Below are 12,303 nucleotides of genomic sequence, written 5' to 3'. Positions count from 1 at the left end.
ATTACATACCTCTCACAGGGAGATCTGGGTGTAGATAAATGAGGGGGTAAAACATCTGATGTAATTGTATAGCAGATATACAGTGATAGAGCTTCGAAAAGAACCAAGCCCCAAATGTCTTGACTGCAGTGTCCTACCCCTAGACCATGCTGCCTATCAATGGTTTCCTGATCGCTAGCTATGTAGATGCAGTGTGTCTCATAGGTAGAACATATGGTTCAAGTCTTGGCTCAACCACTCACCTGCAAGCTCACCTTGGAACAAGTCATTTCTCCTCTCTGGGCCTCCGTTTCTCCACCTTCCCTCTCCCTCCACCACCTTTGTCTGTCTTGCATGTTTAGATTTTAAGTCTCTGACGACTGCAAGTGTCTCTTCCAGTGTGTCTGTACAGTGCCTAGCACAATGAGACACTAATCTTGGGGCTCTTCAATTTTCATGCTCATGTAAATCAGGAGCAAAGCAGTCAATTTACTGTTCTACAATATATTAAATTAGGCTCAGGAAAAGTCAAAACAACTTATCTTCAAATCTCCAAACTGAGGAGCAGTGGGGTTTTGGATCTGTTCTTATCTCATCACTAGCTCTTCCCAGAAAACTGAGTTCTGAGCTCATTTGTTTTGTGGCAATCAGTAATAGTTAATGATTAAAAACAAATTTGAATTAATAATTTATAGTACTATACGCATGCTCTGTTGTGAGAGTTCCCCTGCATACTGTATTAAAGCAGAACAATCTTATACTAACACATTACTTAGGTTGTAAAGTCTTTCAACCTATCATCCTCATGGAGTTATTCAGACTACGAAATGGTCGGGAGATCAGCTCCCAAAGGGGACAGTGCAGATAAATAATAAAAACTGCCATCCTGCCTGATGAAGCAATACATCCTTTGGAGTGTGTGAAGAGATCAACACCCTCTGTTCCAGATGTGCATGAGGAAGTGGTCCTTAGTGCAGCTAGTTGGTGAGACTGTACAGAGACGCTCTGGAATTTAGATAAGTGCAAAACTCTCCAATTTTAAGTTAATGCTCTTCTTCCAACTGTTTAATGCCACTTATTTCTAGGAGCATTTAAGCGTCAAGCCCTGCAATCCCTTACTTCAGAGGGCAGTGCTTACTGCCACAAGAAGCCTGCAGTGGGATCATTTATTCACCCGCTCCCATAAAGATTTACACAGTTGTGTCTGGAGAGGGTTATTCTGGAATAGTTTTTCCTGATTAACTCCTAGGTGTGGATGCTCTTATTCTGGAATAAAAGTGTCTTTGTTTTTATCTAAATTTTCCACAGGGGGAAAAAAAATCTTCATATTAGCTTTGATTTGGAGTATGATCCGTTGTGTCCCTTTCTCATAATCATCTTCTCTGGACCCACAGCTCGTTGGGTAGGTGGCATGTTGTCTCTGCCTTTCTCCCAGAGTTTGGGAACAGCTTTTTTCCACCTTGCTTTTGATATAATGTCTTTTATGTTGCTTGATATTTTGCAGAAAATCTTACTCTTTCTCATATTTAGTGCATTGGAGATGAAAGTGTCTCTCCATCACAATCTCTCATTTGTCACATTGGCTGCATAATCACTGCAACAGCTGGGTGAATTTTTTTCGGATGGAACTTCTTCCCACTAAAAACTGTTTATACAGGTCAAGCAAAACAGTTCATGAATTCAGGTTGAATTCAGAAAATTGTTGTACCTGAAAAAAAAAGAATACTGAAAAATTGAAAACATTTTGTTTTGACATTTTCTAAATGAAACATTTTGATTTTTCAATTTGGAATGACTTTTAATTTCAAATTTTACTTCCATTTTGTGTTTTAAAAACAGTAACAAAGATCCCTAAAGAATGAAGTGAAATGTTTCATTTTGGGTGAAACGAAATGTTTTGTTTGACCTAAAATGAAAGTTTTTGACTTTTTAATCGCACTGAAAAAATTGCAAATTTCTTGTTGGTCGTTAACAAATACATATATAAATAATAAGACTGTCCATATTAGCAGGTCTTTTTCTCAAAACAAAATTGCTGCTTTTTCAGTCATTTGAAGATAAAGGGCAGTTGCAAAATTTTGATCTTAAATTGGATTTGAATTTCAGACACCTCAAATATGGGGACGGTAGGATCTCAGGCATAGTTTGGAACAGTATGAGTTATCTTGCGCTTTTTGCAATGCATGGTTTTATTCACATCCTTTTCTATTCAGGTCAGTGGTAATTTCCCTTTACTATATATCAGGTACTATGCATTGTGCAATCCATGTTTTATGAGCCCTGACCCAAATTACCACAGATATTATGTGCATCCTGTTTTGAATGACCAACTCGGAACAACTTAGCTTGATTTTTCAGTCATCCTATATGTTGATTACTTTTACTCCACTTTACCAATTTTAGGACCATTGTAGCTCCTTTGAAATTCAATGGCCAGATCCTTATCTGGTGTAAATCCACATAGCTCCATTAACTGAATTACACCAGATTATTCTTGCCCATTGGACCTACACGGGCATAATGCTATAGAAACTCAGTGGTGAATCAGACCCAAAGCAATTATATTTGCATCGAGTTTGTGACAGAGTGAAGAATCATGCAAAATCACTGGTCACTTTTATAGTTTTGGCCTAATGGCACTGCTCTAAAGTTAACATTACACAGAGCTGTCTATTTAAAAGGTGAATTTTCAAAGTGCCCAAAGTCCACATGCATAGGCAGACCCACTTGAAAATTGGACAGAGTAGGTTAGAAATAGTGTTCTAAAATTGGTGTCATTTGGTTAAGGGATTCATGAGATATATCCCCGCTCACCCCCAAATTGACTTTGTTTGAAAATTTGCTGGATCTCAACACATTTTAGTCACAAAACTCGGGGGGGGGGGGAGAATCCATGGGTAAAAGCCACATAAAACATCCATCACTGAACTGCTCTAAGATCCAGCACAGAGTACCCAGAAATTCAAACTTTATGAGATATTCATTCGGGTCCTAAGAAGTGTTGCACAGGACAGCTCTGAGCATTAGTGATGTAGATATACAGGTGCTGGACTAGATTAATAATTGGTAAATTTCTGGTAGGGAAATAGAAGAAAGAGTGACTCCACAGCAGACCGCAGAACTTGAGCAGACCCCAGAATTTGGCCTGACCATTAAAAAGAAATATGTTTCTTAGCTAACCTGTTGAGTCTGTGTTAATTGAAGAAGCACATGCAGAGACTAAGAGTTTGTTCTAAAAGTAAGAAGATAACAGCTGTCCTTTATGGCTGGTACAACTTTGTTTTCCTGAACTTCAGTATAACACTCTCCCCGCACACACACACACACACTCCTGCATGATTATCTTATTTGTTTCCTTTTAAATGTAACAAGTGGGATAGATAGACTTATTGAAGTCTGCCATGTCCCACTGATTTTAGAATGGTTGTGTTAAAGGATTAAAATGGGGATGTTGACAGGATATACGCTGGAGTGTGATTGTATATATGATTGAATAAGAAATGAAAAATTAAAGGTTAAGGTGCCAGCCTGAGAATTACAACCCCAACATCAATTGGCTGAAGAATGCATGGAGTGAAATGACTGGGTGACCCCGAGGGCAAACCGAAATCTGCAATCCATCCCCAAGCACTCCAGCACACCAAGGACGGAAGGGGTGGGGGCAAAGAACTGAAGAACAAGATAACACCAAGCTGTCATAGATGGGCCATCTGCTGATTAAACATCAGTTCAGACATAACAGTCTTGATTGATTATCACTTCCAACATAAAAGCAGCATGATGAAGAAGATTCCACAGTCTGGTATAGGGATAAATTCCTATAAAAACAGAACCTAGAGACTGAAAACTTTGAGTCAGGTTCCGTCACCATCCTGCAAGAGCATCAGGTGCGCACCTGATAAGACTTGAGTCCATCCTCATGTTCAGGTTACCTGGCCAGTGATGTGGCATGAGCAAGCTACAGGCTGGTAACTATAACTACCTTGCAGAACTTTGCGGGAATGAATGAATGAATGAATGTGTGAGAGAATGAAATGTTATACCTATAACTGATTGCTTATTCGGATTCTTTTTGTATTCACAATAAATACGGCATTTTGCCTTCTCCCCTTTAATAAGATCCTGCTGGCTTTTATTCCATTGGTATAACAAAGGTTGAAGCAAACTGTAAAAAGACAAAATTCTTAGCTTCCTAAAATTCACAGGAAGACTCAGATTATCTTGAGAAATTGTATGACAGTGGAGGATGGCGGAGTGGGGGAAAGTATTCTGTGACAGCCTATTGTTTCCTTTTCTTTTTCAGGATGAAAACTAGCCAAGAAACAATGGGAAGAAACAGCACGACAATCACTAGATTCATTCTCCTGGGCTTTTCTGACATTCCCAGCCTGCAGGATTTATTTTTTTCAGTGTTTCTCGCCACCTATATAGTCACCTTGGCTGGAAACCTTCTAATCATTGTCCTCACATTGACTGACCCAGCCCTTCATACCCCCATGTACTTCTTCCTCAGGAACCTGTCCTTCCTGGAGATGTGCTACACATCAGTCAATGTCCCCAAGATGCTTAGGAATCTGCTCTCTGGGGATAAAACCATCTCTTTCATTGGCTGTGCTATGCAAACCTATTTCACCTTTTTCCTGGGTGGGACAGAGTGTTTTCTCCTGGCGTCCATGGCCTACGATCGCTATGTTGCAATATGCAAGCCTCTGCATTACCCCGTGGTTATGAACAGGAAGGTATCCACTGGACTGGCTGCTGGATCCTGGCTCAGTGGTCTCCTCGTGCATTTTGGTCTCACCAGCATGGTGTTCATCCTACCCTTCTGTGGATCCCATGAGATTAATCATTTCTTCTGTGACATACCTCCACTGCTCAAGCTGGCTTGTGGGGACACCTCCCGCAACAAAATGGCTGTCTTCATGGTGGCTCTGTTCCTTGTCTCCTTCCCCTTCATACTGATTCTCATGTCCTATGTCTGCATCATCTCCACAATCCTGAGGATGCCATCAGGGGCGGGCAGGAGGAAGTCTTTCTCCACCTGCTCCTCACACCTCATGGTGGTTACATTGTTCTTTGGCTCTGCTTGCATTATGTATATGAAGCCAAATTCCTCCTACTCACCAGACGCAGACAAGTTTCTCTCTCTGTCCTACACGGTCATCACACCCATGCTAAACCCCATCATCTACAGCCTGAGGAACAAAGAGGTGAAGGGCGCCTTCTGGAGAATGGTGGGGAGAAGAAGATTCTGTTGAATAAATAAATATGATTGACTTTAAATGTCTCCATCTCAATTCTTTTTACGTCAACAGTGGAACACATTAAGGGTTATATATCTATGTTAGGCCCTTATCTGGACCCATTATTATGGTAGCTGAGCACCTCACAATTTTTAATGGATTTAACCTCACACTGCCTCTGTGCAGTAGGAAAATGCTATAATATCAGTTTTAAAGATAGAGCAATGAATCACAATGGGCAGATTTGAAAAGGTGTTTAGGTGCTTCAGTATCCAGATAGGTACATAATTGGACTTTCAGAAATGCTTAAACAGTTTAGGCACTTAACTCCCATTCACCTAGCTACATTTGTAAATCCCAGGAAGCGTCTATCTGCATCTTTAGGTACCTAAATAAATACCTTTGAAAATCTGTCCCTAAGATTGTTAAAGGTATTAGACGATGGTATTTAGGTGTTGCTGTGCTCACAATTGCAATGCCTGCATGATTTAGGAGCCTAAGTCTCATTTTCAAACGGGAATAAAGCACTTAGAAGACTAAATCCCTCTGTCTGTAAATGAGATTTTATCTCCGAAGTGCCTAAATCTCTTTTGAAAATGAGACTTAGGCTCCCAAATCATGCAGGCATTGCAATTGTGAGCACAGCAACACCTAAATAATTTAAAAAATCAGGGACTGGTGACTTTTTAAAATTTTTACTCAAGGTTCAAGATATTTAAAGGTATTTAGGTTCTTAGTGGGATTTTCAAAAGTTCTAACGCCCATTGATTTAAATATCCAAATACCTTTCAAAACCTGGGCCTATGTTATTTCCCCATGGTCACACAAGAAATCTGTGGCAGAACAGGTTGTTGAATACATGTCTCCTGAGTCCCAGACTAACACCATAACCATTGCACCACACTTCTTTTCTGGTCCATCTTCTGGCGTCATATAGATTTGTATAATTTAGACTATGGCCACTGAAATCAATAAGTGAAAGCAGCGTAAATCTGGTGTGACACCACAGCTGTAGATCTGAAAGCTGGATAGTGATGTAACCACATTGAAAATTAAGTTGGAGAGACAAAAAGAGTGAATTCATTATTTCCGGAGATGCAGCATTGTGCATATTATCAGAAGTCTCTTTATTCCATCAATACTTACTCCATCCCAAGATTCAAGGAGATCCTGTGGGGTGAAATTTGGCTGCACAGGTTTTGAGAGACAGTCTGAGACCTAGAGAGCCTTAGAGAGCCACAGGATTTATCCGTGTCCAGCAGCCACACTAAATATTCAGTTTTAAATCCATTACCCCTGATCTCTGTCTCTTCTCTACTTATCACTGAGTGCAGAGTTAAAGTTGCACATTGTGCCTTGCTTAAGAAGTCAAAACTAAGGCTATATATTCCTTATCACATAAGGGATCACACTCTGTCACACAAGGTGTCAGAGTTAAGGTTAAACAAGATCTATCATAGAAAATTTCATCCAGTCCAGGTTTATATGTCTGTACATTATGTGTTTATCTTCTAGCCAAACAAAGTACAAGCAATAGCAGAATCTCAGAAAGAGTAAGTATCTCCCATAGTTCCCCTTTCCCAAACTATTCTCTAGAAACAATTTTTTATACATCAGAAGGAGCAAAGAAAGAAAAGGTAACAATCTGTTTCCTAGAAAAGAGAACATTTCTTCTACAGCTATATAGAAAGGTCCCAATACTGCAAGAAACTGGTTGTTCTGGCTTCCTATTGATCTAAGTAGTCCTGGCCTTTGGTAGATTGACCAAGATCCAAACCAAAATTCCTGTATCTCAACATCCCTACACATTGTCTGCTTTGGAACCATTTTCTGGGCTTCAAGTCAAAATAGGTGAGGCAGTGTTCTGTTCTTTGTCATCTTCCCCTTCTTGCTGATCCTCATGTCCTACATCTGCGTCGTCTCCACCATCCTGAGGATGCACTCGGAGGAAGGCAGGAGGAAGTCCTTCTCCTCCTTCTCCTTGCACCTCATGGTGGTGATGCTATTCTATGGCTCTGGTGCCATTATGTATCTGAAGCCAAATTCCTTCTACTCACCAGACATAGACAAGCTTCTTTCTGCCCTACATGATCCTCATGTCCATGCTAAACCCCATCATCTACTGCCTGAGGAACAAGGAGTTGAAGGGCGCCTTCTGGAGAATGATGTGGAGAAGAAGGTTCCATTGATTAAAGGAATTTAATTGACTGTAAATGTCTCCAGCTCAATTCTTTCATGTCAACAGTGGAACACATTAAGGGTTATATATCTATGATAGGCCCCTATCTGGCCCCATTACCATGATAGCTGAGCACCTCACAATCTTTAATGGATTTAACCTCACACTGCCTCTGTGCAGTAGGAAATGCTATTATTTCAGTTTTAAAGATGGAGCAATGAGGCACAACGGCCAGATTTGAAAAGGTGTTTAGATGCCTCAGTATGCAGATAGGTGCCTAATGAGACTTTCAGAAATACTTAAGCAGTTTAGGCACCTAACTCCCATTGACCTAGCTACATTTGTAAATCCCAGTAGGCATCTATCTGCATTTTAGGTACCTAAATAAATACCTTTGAAAATCTGTCCCTAAGATTGTTCAAGATATTAGACGATGCTGTGCTCAGCCTAACTGATTTAGACCCAACTCGTATTTTCAAAAGGGAGTAAGGCACTTAGGAGCCTAAATCCCTGTGACTGTAAATGAGATTTTGTCTCCTAAGTGCCTAAATTTCTTTTGAAAATGAGGCTTAGAGTACTAAATCAGTTAGGTGTTGCAATTCTCAGCACATCAATACCTCAATACTTTTAAAAATCGGGGCCTCCTCATCCCACTGGGAAACATGGCTTGGATATACATCCCACCATTCTCTGCGACACATGAAATTGACCATTACTTCTGTGACTTCTCCTGTGCTAAAGCTTGCCTGCATCAACATGTCCCCAGACGCGGTTGCAACCCTAGCTAGCACCACGCTCATCACTGTCCTGCCCTTGCTCTTCACAGTGGGGTCTTATGCCTGTATCATAGGCACCATCCCGAAGACTCTATTGGTGGAGGACAGGGGTCAGCCTTCTCCATCTGTTCCTCCCACCTCATCATGATGGCGCTATTCTAGTGCTCTGCTAGCGTTATGTACTTACAACTCATATCAGCTACTCCCTGGACTGGGACAGGTTCCTTTCCCTGTTCTACGCAGTGATAATGACCATGCTAAGTCCAATCATCTACAGCTTGAGGAGCAAGGAGGTAAAAGGGGCTCTGTTGTGAACCTTATAGAGAAAATTGTTCTTCTAAGAATCACTTGGTTGGCCTTTTCAAAGGTACCCATTGGCGTTATATGTAAAATTTGGGTAGAGCTAGTCATAATTTTTTTCATAGAAAAGACAATATCATATAAATCAAAATACTTTGTAAAAACCGGTTGATTTCAATGATTTTGTTTTCAATAAAAAAAATACGATTTTTGATTTATTTTCAGACATCTACTTGTGTTTTCTTTCTGTTTTCAAAACCTAGTAAAAATAATCAGTTTTTGGATGTTTCCCCTCTACCCTGTTTTTTAACATTTCCTCCTTTTTTTTCCCCCCACTGGAGGTGAAAGAATGAGAGGAAGAGGAGAAAAAGTGGGGTAGGGGAGTGAGAATCAAAAAAACAAAATTTCAAAAACAAAAATTTTAGGTTTTTGAAAAACAAATTGAAAAGAAAATTAGGAATCAAAATAAAACAAAAAATATTCTTTAGAATTTTATGTCAAAAAAGTTTCACTGAGAAAAAATTAAAAAGGGAAATTTTCTTCAAAATTTTTAATCAGAGAAAGATTTTGATTTTATCTACACTGAGATTTTCAAAGCCAGCTATTGGATATGGATGTCCACATCACAGAAATTTTAATGGGAATTGAAAAGATAAGCCTTAGATTGCTTTAGGCCAGCAGTACTGTATGTGTGTCTGTACAGCATCAGGCACAGTGGAGCCCTGATCTCTCTTAGCATGGTTGGAGCTATTAGTTGCTCCTTTAATACAAGCAATAAATAGTAATAATCTGGAGGATAGTGAAATTATGTGTCTGCATTTTCTCAGGGTTCTGGCTGAAAGTGGTTTGGTTGCTGTGATCTAGGACACTGTCTCCTGTCGTTTGATTCCTCCCATGGTCAGTGAAACAAGAGATTGTACATTTTTTGTAAATAAACATGATTGCATCAAGGACAGCAGGCTCCAGCATCAAAATGTCCTAACTGGAACAATCTGCAAGACCCTGATTTTTTGGCTAGCTGCTCAGGACAAAAGAGGTATTATTTAGAGCTGCCAATTAATCACAATTAACTCAAAACAAATTAACTCAATTAAAAAAATAATCACTATTAATCACAGTCTTAATCTCACTGTTAAACAATAATAGAATACCCATTTAAATTTATTATAAGTGGTTTGGGATGTTTTTCTACATTTTCAAAGATATTGATTTAAATTACAACATAGAATACAAAGTCTGCTGTGCTCACATTAAATTATTATTTAATTTGTATTATTATTTAAATTACTAGTACTAAAATTAAATTGTTATTCTATTATTATTTAACACTGTGATTAATTGTGATTATTTTTTTATTCTCGTGATTAATCACAATTAATTTTTGTAATAGTTTGACAGCCCTAATAAAAATCCATCCCTTTTCTGTACAGTTACTCCCAGACCTCAGTGAAACGCAGCAGTGAGTCACCATGCATTGTTTCAAAAAGTATACATTTTCCTGAGCTTTAAATTTGTTACCTTGTGAGGATCACTAGATGCTCTTTTTATGCCACAGCATCTCACTAGGAGGTCCCATTTACTTGTTTCTCCACTGAAATCCCTAAATCATTTCAATTATTAATATGATTTTATTATTTGTATTGCCATAGTGTATAGGATCCCAAGTCATGGATGAAGACTCCACTGGGTGAGGTGTTGTACAAACACATGGATACAGATAGACCAGCAGGGGAGTACAAGCAAACAATACTGGTCTACATAACAAGGAGTGGTCTCAACACATCAGCAGCCTAGTTGTTGTCAAGTTTTTGTACACATCACAGCAAAGGAGAGTTTTAAAGCACACTTTGAAGGATAATGAGTTTGTTTTGCAGGTGTTTATGGAGCACGTCTCCCAGAAATAAGGGGAGAAGTTCCCTTCAACAACAGATAGACATCTCCCTTCCCGCACATCATTCCCTGCTACCTAGCCACCTGATTCTGTAAAATTATCATGCTACCCTGCCCTCCTCTTTCCTCCTTCATCCAATGGTCCCAAAGTATTTAGATACCAATTCCCACTAGAAGTCACCAGCGGAGGCTGAATCTGGAAGCCTCAACACAAGGCACAGCCTTTTACCACTGAGGTAAAGGAGTAGAACTGTTAGCTGGGTAGCAGTATCTGGCTGTTATCCTCCATGAAACCCAGCCACTAGAGGATGACAGCACACTAGGAGACCATGTGGCTCACTGGATTGAACACTAGGACTGGCCAGAAAACAAGAATTCTATTTTGTGAAAAACGAAGGTTTCAAAATGTGTTTTCAGTCCACACTGGAATGAAAAAGAAGCCTTTCAAAAGAGAGTGAGACACACTCCAGATAGCACAATGCTTAGGGCACTGACCTGTGAGAGGTCAACGTTCAAGTTCCTGCTCTTCCATAGTGAGAGGAAGAACTTGAAGGAAGTCTCCCACATCCCAGGCTACTAGATATTCTGGGATAGCTCTGCATCTTTCTTACCAGAAATTCCATCCTGGCCCTGAAAAACCTTCCCAACCTTCCCACTGAAATTATCGTTGAAACTGATATGCTTCTCCAAAACATTTTGGTTTGGTGAAAAGCCATTTTTTTTAATGGAAAATGTTTTCTTTTGAATATTTTTCAATCAGCTCGATTGAGAATGGGCCTCAAACACAAGACACCTAGTTCTGCTCCCCGCTGTATGGAAACATTTCATTGCCATAATGGCAAAATGTTCTGTTTGGATTTTATCATTTCAATGTGCTTTGTTCTGGCTTTTATATTATATTGAAATAACAATTCCCTGGTTCTGGAGCAAAATTTATCTAAATATTCATTCTGCAGGAATGTTTGGCTTTTCATCCCAATTTGGAATGAAAACAAATTTTGTTATTTCCCATGGAATGGAAACTCTGTGGAGGAGTTTAGGAGGCAGCATAGAATCACATCCTGGCATCCGGGCTAACATTTCATCCATGGGAGAGGCTAGGTGACCCTAACAGGATGGGGAGCCTTCCTGAGATTTCCCCACTCCTATATCCACCATGCACCTCATTTCTCTTGTTGGTGACATCCTCCGTGTTCTCACACATCACTCCCTCTACCTCGCTGCTGACAGCAAAGCCTCAAGCTCCCATCTCCATCCCCAGACACTGTTTTACCCTCAGGTGCTCAGCTCCTCAAGGGGAAGGGGAATGTGGCCTCTGCTAGAATGCCAAAGCAGGATATTTTGAGCTACCAGCTGCCCAGCACTGGTGTGATGGACTCTGGATCATACACATGCTATATCCACTGGATACCCATCAGGTGCAGGAAAGACCGTGTCTTATAAGAGCAGTTCCCTCTCCGTCTGTGCACACACCATCAGTATAAGTGGCAGAAGAGTCATGATTCCTCTGCTAATTGATTCACAGATTCCAAGGCCAGAAGGGACCATTGGGATCATCTCGTCTGACCTCCTGCATAGCATGTGCCACCTGACTTCCCCAACTTAATTCCTGTTTGAACAAGAGAGACCCGCTGCAAATAGTCTGGAGGTTAGTCTCAGTCAATTCTTGGCCTCAACTTCTTTCTGTGGCAATGAGTTCCAAATTTGCTGGTGTCGCTGCTGTTGTGGATTTGTTTTTGAAACTTTTGGATATTTGGAAATTTGGAATTCTCGTATGCCCCTCTTTGTGACCTTGAACATGGACAAACGCACTTATTCTTTCCCTTTCTCCACTCTGTAACTTGTCAAAATGTTTCTCACTTTCCCAAAGTTCAGAGGTAGCTCCCCAGGGTAAGCTATGTCCAACTCTAGTTCATCTTGCGATGCCTCAAAGGGC

The 12,303-nt window shown here is 40.2% G+C and overlaps 1 protein-coding gene across 1 annotated transcript; it reads left to right on the top strand.

Moving 5' to 3' along the window:
* The first annotated feature begins 4,283 nt into the window (after positions 1–4,283).
* Positions 4,284–5,237, top strand: LOC123346131 (olfactory receptor 10A7-like). The gene has a single exon (XM_044983356.1). It carries the CDS (start codon positions 4,284–4,286, stop codon positions 5,235–5,237), a length of 954 nt encoding a protein of 317 aa, XP_044839291.1.
* Positions 5,238–12,303: the final 7,066 nt, after the last annotated feature.

Source organism: Mauremys mutica, chromosome 12, assembly GCF_020497125.1.
Source record: "Mauremys mutica isolate MM-2020 ecotype Southern chromosome 12, ASM2049712v1, whole genome shotgun sequence".
Lineage (NCBI taxonomy): Eukaryota > Metazoa > Chordata > Testudines > Geoemydidae > Mauremys > Mauremys mutica.
This window is presented reverse-complemented; position numbering and strand designations above follow the sequence as displayed.